The sequence below is a fragment of the Ostrinia nubilalis genome, chromosome 20 (genome assembly GCF_963855985.1).
Source record: "Ostrinia nubilalis chromosome 20, ilOstNubi1.1, whole genome shotgun sequence".
Taxonomy (NCBI): domain Eukaryota; kingdom Metazoa; phylum Arthropoda; class Insecta; order Lepidoptera; family Crambidae; genus Ostrinia; species Ostrinia nubilalis.
Genome location: NC_087107.1, coordinates 12,766,253 through 12,792,991, shown reverse-complemented (window position 1 = coordinate 12,792,991; position 26,739 = coordinate 12,766,253). Strand labels below are relative to the sequence as shown.

The window sequence follows — 26,739 nt, the reverse complement described above, 5'->3', positions numbered from 1 at the left end:
AAAAGCGGTTGAACACACGCGAGAAAAAAAATGAAGCAGTTTTTAGGTCAAATTTCGGAAAAAAATAAATGAAAACAAAAATTTCAATTAAAGTAATGTAGCCCACATAGGCTAAGTTGCACCACCTTATTTTAACCGTAACAATGACAATAACCGGTGCTTTTTGTATGGAGTTTGACATATTTTTGACGTTTGTCAAAGATGGTGCAACTCAGCCTTAGAGTCAAATGGGCGAACTTTTAATTCTTAAAATGACCTTACTAAGTTTGTCTAACCTTCTGCTAAACACCCTGAATAACTCAAAGGTGACTGACTGACATAGTGACCTATCAACGCACAGCCCAAACCACTGGACGGATCGGGCTGAAATTTGGCATGCAGGTAGATGTTATGACGTAGGCATCCGCAAAGAAAGGATTTTACGAAACTACACCCCTTAGGGGGCAAAACGGGATCTACGCGTACGAGGTCGCGGGCGGCCGCTAGTAAATAATATATTTCTACTTACGTTATACCATAGAATCTGATTTTTATGTATAACTAGCTGACCCGGCGAACTTTGTTCCGCCTTAATGGCAATAAATAAGCAGACTTTTTTTATTTCGAACAGGATAAAAAGTATCCTATGTCCTTCTCCTGGCTCTAAACTACCTCCCTGACAATTTTCAGCTAAATCGGTTCAGCCGTTCTTGAGTTATAAGTGGTGTAACTAACACGACTTTCTTTTATATATATTTTATAGATATTTAGGCAATAACTAGAAGTAGTTTCCCCAACAGCCAGACAGTTTTGACAGTTCCAACTCCTTGCCAGACAGTTTTTTTAGGGTAGCTGCCAAAGCCACGATGACCCAAACCTTATAATTCACCAACATTATATATCCTATATTGGGAGCATACGCTGACAGACTTTCAGCTTTTATAAAATGACGTAGGTCTGGCGGACACTAGCTCTTAGTCTATTAGTATGTATCATCAATATAAAAAATAACTTGTTTCCTTATTAATTCAACCAAGTTGAAGTTTTTATTCCAATTGTTTAGGTATCTAAATTACCTACGTGTAGAACCAGTTTCCTCAATGTTATTATTAGTAATGTTTTGATTATGAACTTAGCAATACCTACATTATGTACTTATTACTCGTAGTATTAAAATGACAGAAGTAACCGTTATAAATAACTTGAAAAATTTTAACTCCTAACTTAGTTTGAAAAGCGACTCTAATCGCTAAAAAATTTTAACAGCTATATCTACATAGAAGTAACAGTTTTTCCCTGGAAGATATTTTTGGGGATTCCGTGGAGCTGTTTTAATGGTTTCAATATTAATATTTAATGGACTTAAGTGTACAAATCTGGTGTTATTTTGTGTTCTAAAGTGCAGTGCAATTTCGTGATGACTGAGTCAGTCAGTGACCTTTGACTCTTTAGGGTTCCGTAGCCAAATGGCAAAAAACGAAACCCTTCTACATAGATTCGTCATGTCTGTCTGTCTGTCCGTCCGTATGTCACAGCCACTTTTTTCCGAAACTACGAGTATATAATAAGAGCTATAATATAATATTGTTGAAACTTGGTATGCAGATGTGAACCACATTAAGATTTTTACATAAAAATAGAAACAAAGCAATAAACTTTGGGGGTCCCCATACTTTTCGAACTGAAACTCAAATTTTTTTTTCAACAAACCGTTGGGGTAATATGGATGGATACGTCTTCAAAAATGATATTGAGGTTTCTAATATATTTTTTTCTAAACTGAATAGTTTGCGCGAGAGACACTTCCAAAGTGGTAAAATGAGTGTAAGGCCCAGAACACACGGTGAAACGCAATTGCAACGAAACTGCAACTTCTTGTTACTTTTGAGTTGCATCTAAGTTTCTGCCATAGATTCCGGTTGTAACTCTATCTTCTAAAATAAGAGAATGATGAAACTAAAAAAAATATATTAATGTCGACTGTACATTACCATGAAAACTACCAACAAAAATTGATTTGAACGAGAAACGTAGTAAGTAGATTTTATAAAATAAATTAAAAAAAAATTAAAGTACTACCTACTCCTTTTCTCATGAACGCGTAGAGGTATTAAATTGAAATTCACGTCAAATATTCAAGTCTATAGTAGGTTACCTACCTTTAAGGTTTGTACGGAACACTCAGTGTGCGAGTCCGACTTGCACTTGGCCGGTTTTTTTAAGATTGATTTAATAATATTAGTGGTCAATACAAAACTGAATACATATTATTATAATAAGCCTGTGAGTTCAGTGGTCGACCTCGTCCAAGGATTCTTTTTAAAAAAACTAACTAAATTCATTTTTGTGTCTGATTTTGTGAACCGTAGACGCGGTCCAACATGGCCGTGTTCTTTTTTGTGTTGCTTGTGGTGTATTTGCAAAGTTCTATAGCCGGTAAGTCAAACATTTCAATACAAGGATCTCGATTTTGTACGATATTTTATAAAAAGTATTTATATACAGGGTGGAATTTTGTAATGCCACCTGGAGAGAAAGTACTCTTAAAACTGTAGATAGAAAATTTTACTATAAGAAAACATTCCTTTATTTTTGAAAAGAAAGAGAACTGCATTCACAGATTTCCGAAAATGTTTCGAAAATTCACCACCATACCGTACAATTTCTTATAAATAACTAAAATAATTTAAGATTTCATGAATTTCCTTTCATTTGATTTATCAAGTTTGTTAGAAAGATTTCATCTTACTTAACCCTAACGATCGATGCAATAAAAATACAGGATGTAATTTATAACAGATTTTAGTTGGTTCGATTCCCGGGTGTCGCAAGAACATTTTTGGAAATATTTGAATGCAATTCTATTTCTTTTCAAAAATAAAGGAATGTTTTCTTTGAGAAAAATTTTCTATCTACAATATTAAGAGTACTTTCCCTCCAGGTGGCATATCAAAATTCCACCCTGTATACGTGGTTTCACATTCTGTTTCGATTTAGGTACGCAAACCTACGCAATATTGCGATAAAAAAATTGAAATGATTTGTTGCTTTTCTATATTATCAAAATAAATAAGTAATTTTTCTCTTAGTTAAAAAACTAAAGAGGCAAGTAACCACGCTTTGAATATGAACCGAAAATTGTTTACTAAAAATATAAAAAATAAAGGCTGTGGTGAGAAATAACGGAGATTTCCATTTCTTCATACTATCAATACTTTACTAATAATGTTTCAATCCAAATGGCATTTCCTAATAAACATCATTTTAAGCCACTGTTGAACGAGTGTTTAATTTTTATTAGTAAGGGGGTTAATACTCGTAGGTAACCTTAGATGGAATTATTTTAGAGCCAGAAAAATGCGAAATCAGAGGTGTGGAGGGGGAGTGCGTGCCACTGCCCGCGTGCGAGCAATACGTGGCCCTGCTGAAGAACACCTCCTCCACGGCCGAGGGCCTGCAGCTCACCGCGGAGAGGCGGTGCGGCTTGGACGAGAAGAATGCTAAGGTATTACCTAAGCCCTACCTAAGGTATTCCATAAGGAGGATCGTAACCGTATCGGCTTTCGCCGCGCGGTCAGCCAGGCGTCCACCCTACGACGGGCCGCGCACGGGCCTTACCCGTACACCCGTAGCAGAGTTGATCCTGAATCCTGATCCGTTTACGTTACGGTGCTTACGTAGGGTGGACTCCTGATTGACCGCGAGGCGAAGAGTTTACGTTACGGTGTGCGTTGTAGTATGGAGTTTCATACAAAGTACCTATCAATTCATCAAACGTACTCTACTAGTGAGCGCGTTAAAAAAATGTATGAAAACGTCATACATTTAACTAGCGGCCGCCCGCGACTTTGTACGCGTGGATCCCGTTTTACCCCCTTCATCTATCTTACGCGGTTTATATTTTTTCATACAAATGTTTTTTTCCGCTAACTCCCGTCCCCGTGGGAATTTTGCAATATCCTGTTGTAACTAAGCTTTAAGTTTACTAAGGTACCTGCATGCCAAATTTCAAGCGTTTAACTCAAGCGGTTTAGATTTTTCATACAAAATGATTTTCCCTAATTCCCGTTCTCGTGGGAATTTCGGGAATTCCTCTCTTAATGCACCTCTACGGTACCTAATACCTAAGCTACATCTCTTCAAAATTTCAAGTGCCTACGTTTAGCCGTTTAGGCTGTGCGTTCATATGTCAGTCAGTCAGTCAGTTTCTCCTTTTATATATTTAGGCTGGGTTGCACCATCTTATTTTGACTTTAACAAACGTCAAAAATCTGTCAAACTCCATGCAAAATACACCGGTTATCGTTATAGTTACGGTCAAAGTTATGTGGTGCCTTAGATGTCACTTTTTAACGCAGTCGGCATCGAGTGCGTTTGACGTAAACTCACACTACGCCCCCCGAAACCTCATATACTCGTACTTGCAGGTGTGCTGCCCTGTGGTCCAAACCAATTTGTTACGCTTCAAACAAAACGAGGAGGACCAGGACTTATACGTGAACGCCTTCCCCGGTCACGACCTCTGTGGGAGGACTGGTAGTACAACAACCATCATTATTTGTAATATTTTATTCACGAAAAGAGGACACACCTATTGTTTGCAGGATTTAGATAACTATTGTAGGTAAATAGCTTTAATCATGATCATAATTATTTATGAGCTTACATGTTTAGTTTTACAAAATGTTTTGTTCGAGGTGGAAATGAATCAGAAGTAAGTCAAGAAAGAAATACCTGTAGATTTCGAAGTCCTCGCTCTTTAGGAATCACAAAAAACATTGTCACGATTTTAATCTCATTTTCCTTCAGATAAAGATCGTAAGGACAAGAATGTTCACATACTGAGTGAATCAGAAATCAAAAGTGGTTGGATGTTTGTAATATCAAACGGTATACCAGTTATCTCGCGAGGTAAGTCTTATTATTTCTACATAATAAATAGAAGACTAGGGAAATCCCTACCAAACTTCAGATCGTTAAATCACTGCGAAGGATTTACACGCCAATATATTATTGCTTCCTATCCTAGATAATCCAGTCAATAAAGCATTAAAGAGGGAAACGCGTGGAACATAATTTCTGATTTCGGGACTTTATTTATTAGACTACACTGGTCATCACAAAAATCGGCCCACCTACGTTTTACAGGAAAACTCGTTTCTACTGACACAATCATGGTGCCCCAACAATATTGGTGTTATTTGAAAGCCCAATAAAAACACATTTAATTTCCTAATAAACGATTAACATAAACAATAAATGTGTCATGAAAAACTTGAAAAAAGACCTCACTTTGGGCTCACCTCTGGGATCAATTAGACCAATTTTTATGGTTATAAAACCAAATAATAATCTCACGTGTCCTCTTTAACAGATGGATAGCAATTAATCCCAACTTAACAGTTTTATAGCCATAAAAGTTGGCTCAAGCGTAACTACCTATTTTTTGAAGAAGTGACTCTGGATTCTTCTACAGACACATTTTTGGGGTAAAAACCTTTCCTTTAATGAAATGAAGTTTAGAACTAGGCTTTTAAATGGTAATATAGTATAGTAATATTGGTGGGAAGTGGGGATGCATACGTTTGAAAGTGTTTGTCGCGGGAGGGTCGATTTTTATGATGACCAGTGTAGTTAGGAGGTGAACATGTAAAAAATCCCCGCCCTGAGCCGTTGAGCCGGCGGGGAGAGGGGGTTTGTGGGTACTATTTTTAGGTTTTTCGCTTAATCCTTGGAAACTATGCGCCCTAGTGACATGACCACTATGAACCAAAAAAAGCTTATTAAATTTGCTACAGGTGAGATGGTCAAGTTTTTCTATTTCTTGTTATAGTTGAATTTGAAATTAGTTCAATTGAAATGTTCACAGATATGTCTCGGTACATGGCGCTGCTGGGCTACAAAGTGAACGCCAACGTGCTGTGGCAGTGCGGAGGATCGGTGATCACAGAGAAGCACGTCCTCACGGCTGCACACTGCATCTCCACTTCTCTGTGAGTTTCTTTGGAGATGTTTGGATTAAACCATAGTATGGTATATCAAATTATATTATGCCTGTGAATGATGACAATAAAAAATAAGGGTGCTAAAATATTATTTCCTTGTCTGCATCAGGCATGTGGTGCGGGTCGGTGAGCTCGACTTGGCTTTAGAGGAGAAAGACGCGCAACCCATAGACTTTTACATCAAGAAGAAAATACCCCATGAGCTGTACTCTAAATTCCAAAATGACATAGCCATAGTTGTGTTGGATGGAAGCATTAAATTCAAGGGTAGGTGATCTAAGAACAATAAAATAGCTTTCAGTCAATATCAATTTCAATCATAAACACATCATAATTTTATTAGAAATAATATAAGGATTCGATCAAGACAATATTGTCAAGTAATGAGCATTTTTTAACTAACTTCAAAAAAATGGAGGACGTTCTCAATTTGAGTGTATATTTTTTTATTACAGAAGAACATCATGTTGGCCCCATATGCCTGCCGTTTGACAATAAAATGAAGGTGTTGCCAAAGTATAATTATTATAATTATAAGGGTACATTTGTGACTGGCTGGGGCGAGGCACCGGAAAGTAAGTTTATTACGTACCTACCTACTTACTTCATCAATACTGTAGCAGTTTATATTGACTGCTTGGCCTGACCCTTGACCTACCTATTTAAAAATATGCCAAAAATAATCTAGATTATTGTAACCTTATTATACGTGCATAAATATTTTTATAACTATGTATACTAAAGTCTGTAAACCTTTGAAAAAGAGGCTGACAAATAGTGACTGAGTTTCTTGCGCTGCTTCTTCTCAGCACTGGCCTATTTATTGTCCTGAAGCAGTGGTAGGGTTAATACTGGGACGTGTAAAGTGCTTCTTAAAAGCCTACTTGCATAAATAAATGAGTTTTATGAGTTTTTATAGATGCCAACTAATTCTTTATTTATTAGTTAGCTCAAGTTACAAAAGTGCAATGACGGGCTCAGTGAGTATAAAGAAATATCTTAGTTAATAAAGACAACTATAATTATTCTTTGCAGAACGTGAGAGACCTACATACCTGGCATATGCACATGTGAATATTTTTCCTACTGCCAAATGCAAGAGACTGTACGAGAGCCCAACAAGGTATACTTTCAACGAAACTTCTAAACACCCAACCTTTCAATATGTAGGTACTAGGTACTATCCGTTTGATCTCGACCTTTCCTGAAAGTTGTACCCGTAGATGGAGCACGTTTACTCTGTAAATACATTTTTGAAAATAGCTAATTGCTGCCTAGCTGGGCTTTTACTATTTCACTCAAGTCTTAAAAGGAATTTTAGGTAGCTTTCGACTTTGTCACGAACCTTTTTTATACCACTACGGAAGAATCGTAACTGATGGAAAAACTACCTATTTGGCAATAATTTTGAAGTAAATATCATCATCAGTCAATCGAATTCATACTGTCAAGAATTTACATGGAATATCATTCATTATAGCTATAAAAAGGCAGATAGCGTCCCCCAAGGACGAGTAGTGGGCCCACTGTCGTTCTCTTCGGGATAGAACCTTACACAGGCCTGGATATTCTGAACAGAGCATTACTACATGATCTGAGATTACTAGAGAAACTAAATTACTGATAAATTATATTTAAATACCTAGCAGGTACCTACTCAAAAATACAATAAACTTATGCTCCTGGTATGTGTAGGAGATTTGGGATAGGATTGGGATGGGATACCTTCGATATAGCAGACTCCGCAGGACGGTCCAAGCTTTGTCGTTTTTTTCTTCTTTCACTTCACAAACACTTGAATTTTTATTGGGTTGGTTTTAGCGCGCGAGAGGAGTTATTCGAGTTTGGTTTATTTTGCACCCAGATAGGTAGGCGCGTTGCAATGCGAGAGCGAGACTGAAGGTGGAAGGGAGAGGATAGGGAAAAGGACTGTCAGAGTGGGTGATAGAGAATAGTGTAACAACATGAGTTTGAATTGTTTGAGGTTTTAATGCTGGCGCGTACAGTATGTATAATATTACTATACAGTGTGAGTCACGTTAAAGTGTACATATGAAAATAGATGAAACTAGACCTATTTTTATCGAAAAAAAAGAGGTCAAAAAATTTTTGAGATTTTTTTTTTAATTTTTTATAGAATTTTTTTTTTTCAATAGCTTATTTTAAAGGAAACTTAATAACTTTTAAACTAAGTGGTATATCCTGATAAAATAAAAACAGTAATAATGCTAAATAACAGGCAATGCTAAAAAAATACATAAAATACACAAAAAAGGCTAACAAATAATAAAAAATGATACTTTTTGAAAAAAATCTGCTTTTAAATTCGTGTTTTTTTGGTTATTTGATAAAATTCTCAAAAAAATGCCCCTATAACCGGTAGTTTTTATTACTTTGTATTATTTTCTATCGTATTACCTTCGTAAAACCAAAAATCGCATGTCTCTATCCCTATCACAACGTTTGCAATGATCGTTTGAACTAAGCCTCTCCGGGCGCGCCATTCAAAGCTTCGCTTCGTTAATAACGAAACTGAAAATGGCTCTAGATTTTTAATTTTGATAAAGACAAGTTAGATTGCAAATAAAAACAAAAGATTTCGAAGTGAAATAAGCATTTTAGTTAAAATTACAATTGTCTCTACCTGTAGCGGAGAATAATGTTGTGGCAGGCCTTTGTTCAAACGATCATAGCAAATGTTGTGATAGGGATAGAGACATGCGATTTTTGGTTTTACAAAGATAATACGATAGGGAACAATACAAAGTAATAAAAACCACCTGTTATAGGGGCATTTTTTTGAGAACTTTATCAAATAACCAAAAACATACGAATTTTTAAGCAGATTTTTTTCAAAAAGTATCATTTTTTATTATTTGTTGGCATTTTTTGTGTATTTTATGTATTTTTTTAGTATCGCCTGTTATTTAGCATTATTACTGTTTTTATTTTATCAGGATATACCGCTTAGTTTAAAAGTTATTACGTTTTCTTTACAATAGGTAATTGGAAGAAAAAAAATTATATAAAAATTTAAAAAAAATCTCAAAATTTTTTCGACCTCTTTTTTGTCGATAAAAATAGGTCTAGTTTCATCTATTTTCATATGTACACTTTAACGTGACTCACACTGTATTGTTTGTACCCGTGACAGCAACTGGTATTGTCCAGTACACTTTATTATTTATTTAATTTTACTTTATAGAACGATAGACGGCCGTGTCTTCTGCGCCGGCGACTCCGAATTAGAACACGACTCGTGTAACGGGGACAGCGGAGGGCCGCTGGTTGCTGAATATGTAAGCTGTTACTTATTATTCCGTATTTACCAAAAGACGCCAGAAAGAACAGCTTAAGTATGTTTTTTGCCATAGTAACTACCCACAGATGTTCAGTTATATTATTATTTATATCATATTGCAGAAGGTGGAAGAATTCAACCGCACGTTCTACTACCAGCTCGGGGTCATCTCCTATGGGTACAGATGTGGCGAGGGACCCTTCGTTGGTGTGCTCACCAATGTCACCCACTTCATGCCCTGGATACGCCAGAAAGTGCTAGGGGAGAACTTGTAGCCGACTGCCGATTTGACATTCGAGGAACGCCAGTTCGCACCCCGGATTAGCGGAAATTTTTAATACCTACTCTTTTTAAAAAAATAAAAAAAATCTACCACCCTTACAGGGTCAATGTATGAATGCATGTATATCTGTATGTGCTGAATATGTTATTGAAAATGAATAAATAAATAAATAAATAAATACCACATCTTACTTTGTTGAACCTTACCAATATATTGTACCTTTTTGTACGGAACATTGTTATGTGTGTGCAATAAAGTCTTTAAATAAATAAATAAATATTTCCATCGAACCCTAGGTAGTTGCCGACTCTAGCTAAGAGTAGGCGCACACCGTTGATTTTTAGTTGGCTGATAGTTGTGCCCGATTTAAAATTGTATGAAGAATCGGCCAAATCGAATCGGCGTAGTGTGCGCACTCCCATACATGCCCATACTGATCAACTGCCCGACTAAACTATCGGCCGACGAAAAATCAACGGTGTGCGCCTACTTTAAAGGTTCATCCGGTCGGGGATGAACCATGAGTCCATGTTTTCCCTGGGAGATACGAGTAAGCACCTACCGATTTTGTAACGGCAGGAATAACAAAAATAACCATGGAGCTACAAAAACACAAGCTATTTAATAAAGCCGACAGCTTATACTAGTGTGAACTCTGCCTAATCTAGTATCTGTGTAAAGGTTCCTTTAAGGATACATTTTGATTACAAAATAAAAAAGCTCAACAATAAACTGTTATGATAATAATCTCGTGAGTTCAGTTGTCGACCTTGTCCAAGTGTGAAGATGTGTTTAATAAATTCATTTTTGTGTCTAATTTTGTGAAATCTAGACGCGGCCAAACAAACATGGCCGAGTTATTGTTTGTGTTGCTTGTGGTGTATTTGCGAAGTTCTTTAGCCGGTGAGTGATTAATATTTTCTGATTAAAATCGAGTTGGAGAATGAAAAAGGAACTTTAAATGCATGGAAACCACTCTTCTTAATATCTTTCATTGTAATTATTTTAGAGCCAGAAAAATGCGAAATAAGAGGTGTGGAGGGGGAGTGCGTGCCACTGCCCGCGTGCGAGCAATACGTGGCCCTGCTGAAGAACACCTCCTCTACGGAGGAGGGCCTGCAGCTCACCGCGGAGAGGCGGTGCGGCTTGGACGTGAGGAATGTTAAGGTATTCCTTACCCTTCCCCTGAACCATAAAAACAGATTTTTATGTATAGTATTTGGACAATGATTACAAGTTGTTTCCTCATCAGCCAGATAGTTTTGACAGTTCAAACTTCTTGCCAGACAATCATTTGAGGGTACTTCCAAACTTCATGATTCACCAACAATCTAACCTATATTGGGAGCATACGCTGACAGACAACCTTTCAGCTTTTATTAAATGACGTAGCTCTGGCGTTCACTAGCTCTTAGTCTATTTTAAACTGCATTGTTGTGTTTCGGCAGTTAAAGCTAAGATAATTATATGATCAAACGAACTTACCAAGTGAAGTTCGATCTGAATTATCCTGTTTTCGCCGAAGAGATTTATTTTACCGTGTAGTACCCCTGTACGACAAGCCAATCCGCACACAATATTCAGCGTAGTAGTAGTAAAAAACAAAAGAGCGGGCAACCCCACCCCTACCACGCTGTGGGCTCGGTGTCCGAGCGGTCTCATTATATTTAGAGAAGAGATGACATTGACGTTTACCTCTAGGGAAGAAGATATAGAAATCTTCGGGTTGGGAGGGACCTTAAATCTCTTCGGCGAAAACAGGATAATTCAGATCGAACTTCACTTGGTAAGTTCGTTTGATCATATAATTATCCTGTTTTCGCCTCCGAGATTTATTTTACCGTGTAGATGTTTAGAGCATGGATCAATGTCCATGTTAAATGGTTAAGAGAGTAAATGTCAATGTACTAAATACATAATAAAGCAATATTTTTGTATTAATAATCGTATTGCATCACTTATTCATAACAATAACAAGTATCACGGTCTCAACAAGATTTTGTTCATTATAGAGTATTATTAGATACATTTATTTGTACTTCTATTAACTGTTAAGTACGACTACTGATTGTAAAAAGTTGCCAAGACAGTTGACAGAGCATCCTGTCTATCCAGCACACTGGCTAATTGTGTCAACGTTGACAGCGGCGCAAATCGCAGGCAATAATGCCGCGTGTCGCGTGCTGTGTGGGCCGAACACCCTCGTGTCGACACTCCTTTCCTATATTTATCCAGTTTCATCTCAGAACTGAGCTTGACGACGGTAGTGGTTAACACCGAATCGATCACAGTGACTGCAAGGCTAACACTCTGATTGTTGTAAAACATAATGTGGTTAATTAAAACTTATTACTTTATTTGGATACAGTTTGACCAGTATTCCAAAACAGTATTAATTTGGATTCCAAGTAACACTGTTGCGAGGAAAAAGTTTGGTTTCTATTTAATAGCACCTTTTAATAGCAATCTTTTGATTCTTGAAACCTGACCCATAAATTATAATATTTATTTAAATAATTATATATTTCAATAAATTATAATTTCACTAACGATATTGATAAGCGGTGGTTATTTAATGTTATTATAGGATGCACCCGACTTTAGATAATGCTAAGAAAATCGAGTAAACTAGGTACAATGATGTAATTGAGCATTGTAAAAATATTTATTTGTCAGTCATTTGGTGTAGTGGTTTCGAAACGGACTACTATGCCGAGAGGTCCCGGGTTCGATCCCCGGCCGGGCAGAAATTGAATTGATACAATTTAATTTCTGTGATGGGTCTAGGTGTTACTATGTATAATATGTACTTATGTATATAAAAACGGTATTTAAGTACGTTTATATCCGTTGTCTAGGACCCATAGCTTTGCTTAGTTTGGGACTAGAAGCGTAGTGTAATGTCCAAGGAAGGATATTTATTTATTATTTGCGGAGTGTATACCGGAGTCTGGTACGTTTTGTTTGATCCACGACTGCCAAATACAAAACTCACTGCCAAGGAAAGGTAAGCTTAAATGGGCAATATGGTACTACTGATGTACCTGTTGCCCCAGCATTCAATTTTTTTTTTTTTTTTTTTTAGTGAAAATCGTATTGACGTCTAAAAAAAAAGGTCGCCATTCTAAGGCGAATTAATTGGAATTAATTCATGTTAATCGTGTAGAAATCTCTACGCCAGACGATAAAATATGAATTATGACTAAATATCAAACAAAGTTCAAGAAACAAAAAATAGGTTTATGTCATGTACTAAAACCAAAGCGTCTAACATTTTCTGAGACAATATTAAACCAAGCTCCTACTCCGTGTCTTTATTCAGACACCTTGATTCAGTCAGCTTCAGTATTGTGATGATTGAATTTTTATGATCATGCAAAGAAGAAATAAAAAAATACTAATAAATTCTCAATTTATACTTCATAGAAAGGGAAGAAAGACTCGTTCATTATTATGAGTTTGTGGCAGCGTCATCGATTCGTAAAATAAAATCGCATTATTTTTTGGTATTATTAAAAAATGTCCTTAACTAAAGGTTACAAGTAGTGGTAGTACTGGTAGGTACCTACATAATACATAGTTTATTTTTTATGGTCGGTTCGTTCTTCGACTGACCAAAGTCCACTAGTCCGGTTGTTATTACAAGCGGCCCGAATTCTTTTTTAATGCATCAATAATTTTCTATTACATTGATTACAGTGTAATTATTATTGTGTTATATTTATAAAGGCATAGTTATTATCGCTTTAACGCATAATAAGATACTTTGCTTGTCTAAAAGATTTAGCAAGATAAGAAATGATTCAATGTATTTCATGATGTCGCATCTCTTCTTATGAGAATTCTAACGTTATACATAAACTAGCTGACCCGGCGAACTTTGTTCCGCCCTAATGGCAATAAATAAGCAGACTTTTTTTATTTCTAACGGGATAAAAAGTATCCTATGTCCTTCTCCTGGCTCTAAACTACCTCCCTGACAATTTTCAGCTAAATCGGTTCAGCCGTTCTTGAGTTATAAGTGGAGTAACTAACACGACTTTCTTTTATATATATAGATAATTTATACGAACCAATTCTAAAACAGAACATGGAGTTAAAATTGACCTTTTTTTTTTTTTTTAGTAATTAGATAATAATGGTGACGATGAAGCCTTACTTTGTAAGACTATCAATAATAGTATTATTAGCATTAATCAAACATTGATTAGTAGGTACAAACCTACATAATAATGTTTTTCCAATACAAGAAAAAATAACGTCATCTTATGTACCGATACCGATACAGTTTAAGGAAGCTCTTAGATTTTATCTATTATTTATAGATACAAGCTGGTGAGACGTCATGAATTAAAAAATAAAATAAAAAACTTTGTAAAAATATTAAGGGCTAAAGAAAGGCCGCAAAGAGACAAACAAAAAATGTTGCCTGTTTGTTCATATACAAAACAAACATGCGTTAAAATAAGACCATAATTCTATTTGCTTTTCAGTGGCTATCGTGTTTATGTAATAAAAATATATTAATAAGTTTCTTTAAACCATAAATAAATCTTTTGTTAAAAGTTTAATTGTGGTTAAAATATCATCCCTTTTGAAGTGATTAAACCACATAAACTTTGTTTGGCATCTTATATAAACGCTATCTAAGTCAACCATCCAGGAACATTTTTTTTTTTTTTTTTTTTTTTTTTTTTTAACAGGTGGGTAATCTCAGAATGTACTCGTGTCGACGGATGCGATTAAGAATATTCTTAATATCAACGTCTCTGCGCCGACGTGTATAATTATTTGTTATGTATAATTAAATATGTTTACTCGCATGGTTATGATGATTATGAAAAAAAACATCTGGGTTCGAATCGGGAATCGAATAGGTATCTCGGTACAATAAATTCTGTAACCGGATATTAGGTACATTGCATTTAACATAAAAATATTTTAAGCGGCCAGCACATACCTGTACATAGATCTCGCGTGTTCTAGGGACGCGGGTTACCTTGGTGTTCTGGTCGGTCTTTAATGGCGCTTCCCGCGTTGCGCTGGCAGCGCTGGGCATGCGGCGGCGGCGGCGCGGCGCTGCGGCGTAAATAAAGGCGCCTGCGCTTGTGGAAGGCGGCGTGGTTGCGCCGCGGGCGGGTGATAGGTCTTACTTAGCCCATAATACCATACAGCAGGGCGTAGCTTGTCGGTACGGCCTCTGTATAAAGCCTCGATTCACACAGTTATGCGAACGGCTAAAGCTTAAATTATATATTCAGTGCAGCAGCCTGGATTAGTTGTCATATCAAATAAATACCTCTTTTCCCGTTTTAGAGGATTATAATGAGTTATAGTTGTCGATCGTCGATGTAATTGGTCGACCGACCGGAAATGTAGAAAGATCTTTGTGGGTTTCCAACAAGAAAATGTGAGACTGATAAGTACTCACAATCACGATGTCAGTTAATACGAGTCGTTGCATAGAAAAAACGACATTGTCATACTTCATAAAGTAGACATTTATTTCCACTTCGACTCGGTTCGGTCAACAAACCGGCCGAAGGTTAATTTAGGAACTTTAATTCTGACCTTATAATAGCAAGTAATGAATCTACATAAATGCACTTTGAATTTTGATCTGATACTTATTTCTTTCTTACTAGCTTTTGCGCAATCACAAGACTTATTCAGAACCTTGTTTCATATTGAAAAAGAATCCTTTTCTATTTAGACCAATATCGATTGGTGTAATGTATAGGTAAAAATACCAAACAACAAAAATTATTCAGTTACCCTTTGTAGCATTGAACAATGTGTACGGCCACAGGGTCATCGGTCGTTATAAGGGCAGGCGGAGGCTCGACTGGGGCGAGTGCGTCCGCGGCGCCATCAGGCTCCAAGACGGTTGATGCTTCATAAGGTGTAAGGCCAAGAAGGCAAGCTCTTGATGTGGGTAGTTTCGTACAAACGCAACATTTTTCTGTATGAGCTCATTATGTTATGTTTTTGCGGCTTTTTTAAAAATGGCCGAAAAAAAAAAAGTTACTTAACTCGTAAAAGTGAATAATATTACAATACCTGGCTATCTCGGTGATTAATATCTCGTTTTAACTCGCAAGAGCAAAAACGGCTACTGGTTAAAAAATAACCGAACATAAAGTGGCTGCCGGTTAATATCTCGTATTAACGCTACTGGTTAAAAAATGACCCGCAAAAAATGACCGATTAAAAAATGGTTGCTGGTTAATATCTCGTATTAACTCGCTAGAGCAAAAAATGGCTACTGGGTAACATCTCGCATTACCTCGGAGCAAAAGAATGGCTACTGGGTAACATCTCGCATTACCTCGGAGCAAAAAAATGGCTACTGGTTAACATCGCGTGTTAACTTGGAGCTAAAAATGGGTCAAAGTCACGCGTCGTGTCACAACGCTTATAATAAAAATGTACGAGCACTTGCACAAAATCGTTGTTACAACCAACCTTGTGTTGGGTCTAATTCTTGTCACTTCACTGTACAACTTAAAATAATTACGTTTTTTTTGTCGGTAAAAACGTCCTGGTGACGTCACTTAAGTATTTTTCTTATACTGCGTGCGGTCGCTGCGCGTGCGCACAAAGGAATGAGACCGCTCGGACACCGAGCCCACAGCGTGGTAGGGGTGGGGTTGCCCGCTCTTTTGTTTTTTACTACTACTACGCTGAATATTGTGTGCGGATTGGCTTGTCGTACAGGGGTACTACACGGTAAAATAAATCTCGGAGGCGAAAACAGGATAATCTGTAAGATAATTCACAATACACAACACTTTATAGTTGTGTCTTACAAGAGTTCCATTTTCAAATTTACGGAACCCTAAAACGATGTTACAATAAAATCAAAAGCTACAGAAATAAACTGAAATCCCATTATGCTTGCAGGTCTGCTGCCCTGTGGACCCTGTGGTCCCACCACCATTGATAGATTTCAAACTAAACGAGGAGGACCAGGACTTATACGTCGACTCCTTCCCCGGCCACGACGTCTGCGGGAGGACTGGTATAGTACAACAACTTTCATACGTGGATTTAATCATTATTTGCTTATTTCGAGAAGAAGGTACTAAATCGTTCTTTGCTCTCCTGCATAGTTTTACAAAAAAAGGCGCCGCCGTCGGCGACGAATGTTTAACCGATTTCAAAAAAGGAGGTTCCATGTTCGACTGTATGTACCTAACTTATTCTGTGTATGTGGACCGAGTTATGTTAGTTTATTTAATTTAAAATAATGTGACATTGATATGTTTTACTTGAATAAAGGTGTTTTACATGGTTTGTATGAAAAAATAATTAGTAAAATTATTGTTGAATTGAAAAAAATGTTTAACACGTTGAGTGCGAAACCAGGTCTATAGACCTTGTGTACGTCTCGCTTACCGTGCGGCTAAGAAAATTATAGTCTTCCTTGTCGTGCGTAAGGCATAACTTCAATTGGGTCCGGTGTAGGAAAGTGATAAATATATATCTATGATGTATTCTTAAAATAGAATCCAATGATGTACCTACCTTAATACCAGGTTTTTAGACCTGGTACCGCACGGAATTAATAAAATGTCTTCACAATGCGAAACCAGGTCGAAGCACCTTGTACCCTGCGCACCTGGTACCGCACCCCACGCTAGCTACGTGCAGCCAGTGTTGCCTCGCATTCGTAAGAAACGCACATGTCGACATGGCGTCAAGAGAAACAAACAAAATCAAAACTGCAAATTGATTATAATTTAATTTGCTACACGATTTATTGCTAATTTAAATAATGTTTTTCGTGACAAACATTTGAAGTTGTAACTAAATGTTCTTAAATAATATGTTTTCTTTAAATATAGCTTATTTAAGTATTTATGCACGTATATCTTATTTGTAAAATATTTAGACTAAATTATTACAACATCTTTGTTTGTTACTTTGTTAAAATTTTATTAAAACTTAATTTAAACTATCGATATTTGTATTTCACATCCCTAGAATACCCACCAGACTTTCCTACTTCAGTGCGGCACAGGGTGCATAAGCCTTGTATTTTGAATATAGCTATAATTTTTATACTAAACAAGTTATTCACGAACGCCTTCAGATGTATGTCAATAAATGCATTATTATTAATTTTCAAAGAAAAAAAACACAATATCTATTAACATGAAGCCAAAAATAAAATTAATATATCTTAAATATTACAAGGTCTTTAAGCCTTGTGCCGCCATAATGTAAGTTTTAATACCAGGTTTAATGACCTTGTACCGAAGAAATGGAAAGTATTAGAAAGTTACTGCCGCAGCAAAGGTGTTAATGGCTTTCGATTCTTTGAAGTGGTCCTAGAGAGGATCACGTTGTATAGTTATATCATGATTGATATTTAGAGTAGGTGACGGTAAATTTTGAACCGTAGATTTCAGTTCTTTCTCTTGTGAGTATGAAAAAGAAGATTTTTATTATTTTGTTACAGATAAAAGCCGTGTTTTGAGTACAATCCGCAAAGTAACCGACAAAGAACAAAAACTTGGATTCATGTATGTGATAGCAAACGGTATACCCGTACTATTGCGTGGTAAGTAGTCTAGTAAGGTTTGGGTCCCTGTCTCGTGTGTCGATGTCCCGGGAATTTTAGTATATTAGTAATTCTGGGACTTTAAATTAATGTTGACAGATATGTCTCGCTACATGGCGCTGCTGGGCTACAAAGTGAACTCCGACGTGCTGTGGCAGTGCGGAGGATCGGTGATTACAGAGAAGCACGTCCTCACTGCTGCACACTGCATCTCAAAATCTCTGTGAGTCTCAGAAAGTATCAAATTAATCCTTACTCATCATCAAAACCTTGTTGAAGAACTATAGACCCATCTCACTTGATCCATGTCTACAAGCTGTTTTCGAGTCATTACGAATCGTCTCGCTCGCAGGCTCCACGACTTTCGAAAAGGCTTTAGTAACCATAGACCAAATACATACGCTACGGCAGATTATACAGAAGACCGAGGAGTATAATCAGCCACTCTGCCTGGACTATGAGAAAGCCTTCAATTCGATTGAGACCTGGGCAGTGCTACAGTCTCCCAACGCGACGGTGCCAAATTGACTATCGATACATTGAAGTGTTGAAAGGCTTGTACTTACGCAAACGTCACGCTATTATTATATCTGTAAAAGATGAAATAAGAAAATAAAATATACTAGGGTGCTTAACTTTTATTCTTATTTCTCCATCAGGCATGTGGTACGGGTGGGTGAGCTCGATTTGGCTTCCGAAGAGAAAGACGCGCAGCCCATAGACTTCTACATCAAGAACAAAATACCCCATGATCTGTATTCTAAATTCCAAAATGACATAGCCATAGTTGTGTTGGATGGAAGCATTAACTTTAAGGGTAAGAATGATCTAATTTAAGTTAAAAATACAGCTTTCGGTCAGGACTTTTTAATAGTTAAAGTATGAAATTGGCGAGTTTTTCTTCAATATTCAGTGTATATTTTTTTTGCTTTTAAAAGACATTTTACACTGCGCTATTATTAATAACTAATTATTTAATATGTTACAATAGCTGTGACCATTATTCTTATTTTATTTTAAACTTCATTTTATGGACTTCATAATTATCTATACTTATAATAAATCTGTAGAGAGGTCAATTCTGTACATGAAATATATTTTCAAAATAACTATCAGGGGGTGATTAGTGATCGATACTAATGCCAAAAATGCAATCAGTAAAATTTTTGTCTGTCTGTCTGTCTGTCTGTCTGTCTGTCTGTCTGTCTGTCTGTCTGTCTGTCTGTCTGTCTGTCTGTATGTTCCTTATAGAAACAAAAACTACTCGACGGATTTTAACGAAACTTGGTACAATTATTCTTCATACTCCTGGGCTGGTTATAGGATACTTAGGAATTCCCACGGGAACGGGCATTAGCGGGAAAATTCTTTTGTATGAAAAATCTAAACCGCTTTAGTTAGACGCTTGAAATTTGGCAAGCAGGTACCTTAGTAAACTTAAAGCTTAGTTATAACAGGATATTGCAAAATTCCTACGGGAACGGGAATTAGCGAGAAAAAACATTTGTATGAAAAAATCTAAGCCACGTAAGATAGACGCTTGAAATTTGGCATGCAGGTACCTTAGTAAATTTAAAGCTTAGTTACAACAGGATATTGCAAAACTCTCACGGGAACGGGAGTTAGCGGGAAAAAACATTTGTATGAAAAAATCTAAACCGCGTAAGATAGATGAAGGGGGTAAAACGGGATCCACGCGTACGAAGTCGCGGGCGGCCGCTAGTTATACCTAAAATGTTATTTTTTACACTAGAAATATTCTTAAAAACAGTACGTCGTAAGTGGTGTCCATTTCCGTCATAAAAAATTACTAGAAAAATTTAATATTTATAGCTGTTGAGTTTCTGAATAAAGTAAAAAAAGTAATGACCATTTTTATTACAGAAGAACATCACATCGGTCCCATATGCTTGCCGTTGGACACTAAAAAGAAGGTTTTGCCTCGTTTTGATTTCTTTACTCATAAGGGTACATTTGTGGCTGGCTGGGGTGAAGCACCGGAAAGTAAGTTTAGGTACAACTTTACGCAGCTTATACAGCAGTACGCAGTTTATATTAGCAATATAACAGAGTACATATCTATTTCAAAAAAGATGCTATAAATAACCTAGATTATTTTAAACTTGTTACAACAGTGCCAAGTTATCACAAGTTACAAAAATGCAATGGCGGACTCCGTATGAAAAATGTTTTTCAATAGGCAAATACATTATTTGTTTGCAGAACGTGATAGACCTACATACTTGGCATATGCACATGTGAATATTGTTTCTACTGACGAATGCAAGAAACTGTACGAGAGCTCAACAAGGTATTTTAACAAAATATCTAAGCCTAACTTTTATGGTGGCTTTTCTGTATATTCAATAGACTGTAATTCTACTTACGTTATACCATAAAAACTGATTCTTATGTATAATATTTGGGCAATGATTAGAAGTTGTTTCCACATCAGCCAGACAGTTTTATCAGTTCCAACTCCTTGCCAGACAGTGTTTTTAGGATAGCTGCCAAAGCCAGGATGACCTAAACTTCATGATTCACCAACAATTTATCCTATATTGGGAGCATATCAGCATAATGCTGACAAACTTTCAGTTTTTATAAAATGAAGGTCTGGCGTTCACCAGCTCTTAGTCTATAATTATGGCAATACTATGGGCAATACAAGCGAGAGACGTCACTATTTTGTCAACTCAATATAACTACTTTTTTTTTAAAATGCAACTAAAAATCTTAATTTACGGATAATTTAAAAATACTTAAGTTTTTAAGACCACAATGAAGTCTTTTTAAAAGAGTTGTGATTTTGAATTATTGGGGAATCGTGTCAAAGTAATATATTTTACTTTTTGTATTTTTTAGAAAGATAGATGAACGTGTCTTCTGCGCTGGTGACCACCATTTGAGACACGACTCGTGTAACGGGGACAGCGGAGGGCCGCTGGTTGCTGAATATGTAAGTTGTTATAGCTATTCCGTATTTCCCCAACGTCGCTAGAAAGAACGACTTTTTTCCCATAGTACCACAGTTGATCAGTTACATTATAATTTATATCATATTGCAGAAGGTACAAGAATTCAACCGCACGTTCTACTACCAGCTCGGGGTCATCTCCTACGGGTACAGATGCGGCGAGGGACCCTTCGTGGGTGTGCTCACCAACGTCACCCACTTCATGCCCTGGATACGCCAGAAAGTGCTAGGGGAGAACCTGTAGTACCTAAATCGCTTTTGGACTGCCGATTCGACATTCGAGGATCGCCAGTTTGCATCCCGAATTAAAGGAAATTACTAATACCTAGTCTTTTTTTGATAAAACAAAACCTGCCACATAATTTTACCTACTTACTTTGTGTTTGAACCTATACAGTGTGAGTCACGTTAAAGTGTACATATGAAAATAGATGAAACTAGACCTATTTTTATCGACAAAAAAGAGGTCAAAAATTTTATGATATTTTTTTTTATTTTTTATAGATTTTTTTTCTTCCTATTACTTATTATAAAGAAAACGTAATAAGTTTTAAATTAAGCGGTATATCCTGATAAAATAAAAACAGTAATAATGCTAAATAACAGGCAATACTAAAAGAATACATAAAATACACAAAAAAGACCAACAAATAATAAAAAATTATACTTTTTGAAAAAAATCTGCTTTTAAATTCGTGTTTTTTTGGTTATTTGATAAATTTCTCCAAAAAATGCCCCCATAACCGGTGGTTTTTATTGCTTTGTATTATTTTCTATCGTATTACCTTTGTAAAACCAAAAATCGCATGTCTCTATCCCTATCACAACGTTTGCAATGATCGTTTGAACTAAGCCTCTCCGGGCGCGCCATTCAAAGCTTCGTTAACAACGAAACTGAAAATGGCTCTAGATTTGTAATTTTGATAAAGACAAGTTAGATTTCAAATAAAAACAAAAGATTTCGAAGTAAAATAAGCATTTTAGTTAAAATTAAAATTGTCTCTACCTGTAGCGGAGAATAATGTTGTGGCAGGCCTTTGTCAAATCAACAAGATTAATGAAAAAATAATAGTTATAAACTCTGCCTAATCCATAGTATCTGTTCTGTGTACAGGTTTTTTAAACGATACATTTTGATTACAAAATAAAAAAGCTCAACAATATACTGTTATAATAATAATCTCGTGAGTTCAGTGGTCGACCTTGTCCAAGGATTATTTTATACCGATGTGTTCAATAAATTCATTTTTGTGTCTAATTTTGTGAAATCTAGACGCGGCCAAACAAACATGGCCGAGTTATTGTTTGTGTTGCTTGTGGTGTGTTTGCAAAGTTCTTTAGCCGGTGAGTGATTAATATTTTCTGATTAAAATCGAGGAGGAGAATGAAAAAGGAACTTTAAATGCATGGTTTTACACTTTTCTTAATATCTTTCATTGTAATTATTTAAGAGCCAGAAAAATGCGTAATAAGAGGTGTGGAGGGGGAGTGCGTGCCACTGCCCGCGTGCGAGCAATACGTGGCCCTGCTGAAGAACACCTCCTCCACGGCGGAGGGTCTGCAGCTCACCGCGGAGAGGCGGTGCGGCTTGGACGTGAGGAATGCTAAGGTATTCGGCAGTTGAAGCTAAGATAGCTTGGCTTCATATATTTTCATTCACAATACATAACACTTTTATAGTTGTTTTACAAGTCTAGAGTTCCGTTCTAAAATTTACGAAACCCTAAAAACTATGCTACAACCTAAAAGCTATACAAATCTCATATACTTGCAGGTCTGCTGCCCTGTGGTCCAAACACAATTGTTAAGTTTCAAACAAATCGAGGAAGACCAGGACCTATATGTCGACTCCTTCCCCGGTCACGACACCTGTGGGAGGACTGGTACAGTACAACTTTCACAAGTATTTGCTTATTTTGAGAAGAATGAATTCATTATTCGCTATAATTTGTAACAATACATTGGAAATACAATTTGCAGGATTTATAACTATTGCATTATCCTTTTCGAATGGGCAAATAAAATCACTTAAGCGTAAGGTAAGTACTCCCCTCACCCGTGGAGCATTTGTTGTAGTGTAAAGTTACAGAATCGAGTATGACAATCAACTTGTTAGGTTCCTTGAGAGAAGTTTACACCCAATTTTGCAACCCTGAATAACCCTGTGCTTCTCCTATTGTGCTCGAAATACTGGCAAATTTTGGCGCTTTAAAATTGTAACAGTTTAATCCTAACTGTAGCCCTATAAACTTTATAGGAGGGACCATTGACAATTTATTATTTATTACCTATGTATTTTTATCGATCATTTTCCGGTTTTGCTGCCGTTTCGAACAAGATATTGTAGAAATCGCTCATTCTATGAGAGAAGTCATCATAAATTAAGACCCAGTTATTCGACCATCATCGGAGTAGCACAGGATTTTTAAGGTTGCAAACTTGGGTGTAAACTTCTCTGAAGGAACCTAACAACATAAAAAAATCTTCGGTACATGCGCATTTGCGATGTTTATATTGACTGGGCTGTTTTATTTTCTTATAGATGAAGACCGTATTTTGAGTAAAATCAGTGAACTGACAGAAGAAGTAATATCAAACGGTATACCAGTAATCTTGCGAGGTAAGTCTACTTCTAATAAGCATCGTAAGTCAAAGCATCGGTCCTGTTTACCTCCATAAAAACATCCGGAGGAGAGAAATTTTGAGCCTCTCGTAGCCGGAAAGGCCCGCTAAAGAGCCAGCCATAACCTGACACGAAGCTCTGCTCATGAAAGTCCAATTTAGGAAAATATTATCGCTCTGTCCATTTCATTTGGCTCCGGTGGATACCGTTGGGTTTTAGTGGGTAGGCCCCGTTCTTCTGGCGGGGAAAGTCCCACATACTACAACCCACTGGTCGTCCCCATTGGCCAGTGGGAATGCGTAAAGCATTTACCGACATTAAAAAATGGTTCAATCAGTTTTACTGTTGACAGATATGGCTCGATACATGGCGCTGCTGGGCTACAAAGTGAACTCCGACGTGCTGTGGCAGTGCGGAGGATCGGTCATCACGGAGAAGCACGTCCTCACGGCTGCACACTGCATCTCCGCTTCTCTGTGAGTTTCTTTGGAGATGTTTTGATTGATCCATTATGATCATCATCAATTCATCATCATCACGTCATTACTTCCCACTGCAGGAGCAGAAACGAGTCACCGTATTGAATCCATTCTTGAAATTCTGTCTACATAAGGTTCGGCCAAACCAACGAGTGCAGTCTGTGTGCGCGATCTCTATGGCGATCAGATGTCAACGCATCCTGTTATCGGTCGCGGCGATCTAGGCGATCCATTGCCAACGCACGCTTTGGTTTGGCCGAAGCCTTAGAGCCTCACCTGATATAAGGTGAAAATGTCATATTCTATGACTGTAAATGAATGAAGGTGATAAAAAAAATTGTGTAGGGGTGCTAAAATATAATTTCCTTGTTTCTGCATCAGGCATGTGGTACGGGTTGGTGAGCTCGATTTAGCTTTCGATGAGAAAGACGCGCAGCCCATAGACTTCTACATCAAGAAGAAAATACCCCATGAGCTGTATTCTAAATTCCAAAATGACATAGCCATAGTTGTGTTGGATGGAAGCATTAACTTTAAGGGTAAGAATGACCTATGATTAAACAAACTACAAATAAATCAATTGATGTGTGTGTGTGTGTGTGTGTGTGTGTGTGTGTGTGTGTGTGTGTGTGTGTGTGTGTGTGTGTGTGTGTGTGTGTGAAAAGTCTCTGTGAAACCTGAGAAAAGCTGAAGCAATTTGACTATTTTGGATTTGAAATTATTGTCGTTGTCCAGGGAAGTTTAAAACGGTGAGAAAACAATATGGGAAAATTACAATTTAACACACATACGAAGTCGCGGGCAAAGCTAGTCGGTAATAATATATGAATAATTATAAGATATAAGAGCCAAACAATGTTTTATTTTTCAGAAGAACATCATGTTGGTCCCATATGCTTGCCGTTTGACACTAAAAAGAAGGTGTTGCCAGAATATGATTTTTATAATTATAAGGGTACATTTGTGGCTGGTTGGGGCGAAGCACCAGAAAGTAAGTTTAGATATTTGTCATCAATATTTTTGTAAATTATCGTCAAAAAATGACAGCTGTCAGAATTCCGTACTATAGGTGTCTACTAATTCTTTATCTATTAAAATATTCTCAGAATTGGTCCGATAGAGTATTTTTCCTACAATCTAATTAGTTAAAATATTATCTTTATTCATTATTTTATTTTTTTACAGAACGTGAAAGGCCTACATACTTGGCATATGCACATGTAATTATCGATTCTACTGACAAATGCAAGGGACTGTACGAGAGCTCAAAAAGGTACCTATTCCCGTAGTTTTTTACAACTTATAAATACATCTGTGAACCTGTGACTGCTGCTACTAATCTATACTAATATTATAAATGCGAAAGTAACTCTGTCTGTCTGTCTGTCTTGCTTTCACGCCTAAACAACTGAACTGATTTTGATGAAATTTGGCATAGATACATATAGTTTGAGTCCCATAAGATAGTTTTTATTCCGGTTTTTGAAACAGGGACGCGCGCGATAAAGTTTTTCTGTGACAGACAAAATTCCACGCGGGCGAAGCCGCGGGCGGGTAGCTAGTTAATAATAAATTGTCCAGTAGGTAAACGTGACTGATTTTGTTTTTACCCGACTGCGCCAGAAGGAGAGTTATGTTTTTTCATTTTTTTTTTAATTTTTTTATTATGTATTTTATAGAATGATAGACGACCGTGTCTTCTGCGCTGGTGACACTGCATTGGGACACGACTCGTGTAACGGGGACAGCGGAGGGCCGCTGGTTGCTGAATATGTAAGTTGTTACTGGCTATTCCGTATTTACCCAACGTCGTCAGAATAAACGACATTTTTCCCATAGTACCACAGTTGATCAGTTATATTATTATTTATATTGCAGTGGGTACAAGATTTCAACCGCACGTTCTACTACCAGCTCGGGGTCATCTCCTACGGGTACAAATGTGGCGAGGGACCCTTCATTGGTGTGCTCACCAATGTCACCCACTTCATGCCCTGGATACGCCAGAAAGTGCTAGGGGAGAACCTGTAGTACCTAAATCGCTGTCGAACTACCGATCCGACATTCGAGGAACACCAGTTCGATCCTCGGATTAACGGAAATTATTAATACCTTTTATGATAAAAAACTAAAACAGGATGTGTTTACTTAATTTTGTACCTTATACACCACCACTTTTCATTCACCGAAAAAATTTACTAATGGTTCATCCGACCCTGGAGGCTCCGTATTATTGATCTGGCTGACTGATACGGTGGTAGCTACACCCCTGGATGATATGCAGCTTCCCTGTAGTGGGTTAAAAAGTTTGTAATTAATATAGTTAATAAATATCTAACCTTACGGTCTCCGGGATTTCTGATTACTACCACATTGTATTATTATTAGGAAGCGGTGGCCACAGCTAGGAGTACCTAAATAGATTCTAATGTCATTTAAAATTCGGGGCAAACTATCTTTTTTCCCTGGGAGAGAAATATCTATTTCGTGACAGCAGGATTGACAACAAAACACACTCGAATTGAG

At 37.0% G+C, this 26,739-nt stretch overlaps 3 protein-coding genes across 4 annotated transcripts; all 3 read left to right on the top strand.

Moving 5' to 3' along the window:
• The first annotated feature begins 2,156 nt into the window (after window positions 1-2,156).
• Window positions 2,157-21,439, top strand: LOC135081680 (venom protease-like). Of its 2 annotated transcripts, none has more exons than XM_063976465.1 (10): window positions 2,157-2,415; window positions 10,578-10,735; window positions 16,472-16,589; window positions 18,033-18,134; window positions 18,234-18,357; window positions 18,794-18,951; window positions 20,019-20,138; window positions 20,358-20,445; window positions 21,000-21,093; window positions 21,203-21,439. In XM_063976465.1, the coding sequence occupies exons 1-10, from the start codon at window positions 2,361-2,363 to the stop codon at window positions 21,353-21,355; spliced, it is 1,170 nt and encodes a 389-aa protein (XP_063832535.1). In that variant the 5' UTR covers window positions 2,157-2,360; the 3' UTR covers window positions 21,356-21,439. The 2 variants fall into 2 exon arrangements, with proteins under 2 accessions (XP_063832535.1, XP_063832536.1); XM_063976466.1 differs by lacking the exon at window positions 2,157-2,415 and adding an exon at window positions 10,086-10,471.
• On the top strand, window positions 4,771-9,746 carry LOC135081685 (venom protease-like). Its single transcript, XM_063976473.1, has 7 exons — window positions 4,771-4,890; window positions 5,849-5,972; window positions 6,094-6,251; window positions 6,440-6,559; window positions 7,020-7,107; window positions 9,190-9,283; window positions 9,408-9,746. Exons 1-7 carry the CDS (start codon window positions 4,851-4,853, stop codon window positions 9,558-9,560), a joined length of 777 nt encoding a protein of 258 aa, XP_063832543.1. The 5' UTR covers window positions 4,771-4,850; the 3' UTR covers window positions 9,561-9,746.
• A 740-nt stretch (window positions 21,440-22,179) lies between the features above and the next one.
• Window positions 22,180-26,726, top strand: LOC135081682 (venom protease-like). The gene is made up of 10 exons (XM_063976469.1): window positions 22,180-22,455; window positions 22,563-22,720; window positions 22,886-22,994; window positions 23,654-23,731; window positions 24,087-24,210; window positions 24,595-24,752; window positions 25,085-25,204; window positions 25,399-25,486; window positions 25,893-25,986; window positions 26,092-26,726. Exons 1-10 carry the CDS (start codon window positions 22,401-22,403, stop codon window positions 26,242-26,244), a joined length of 1,137 nt encoding a protein of 378 aa, XP_063832539.1. The 5' UTR covers window positions 22,180-22,400; the 3' UTR covers window positions 26,245-26,726.
• The last annotated feature ends 13 nt before the right edge of the window (window positions 26,727-26,739 follow it).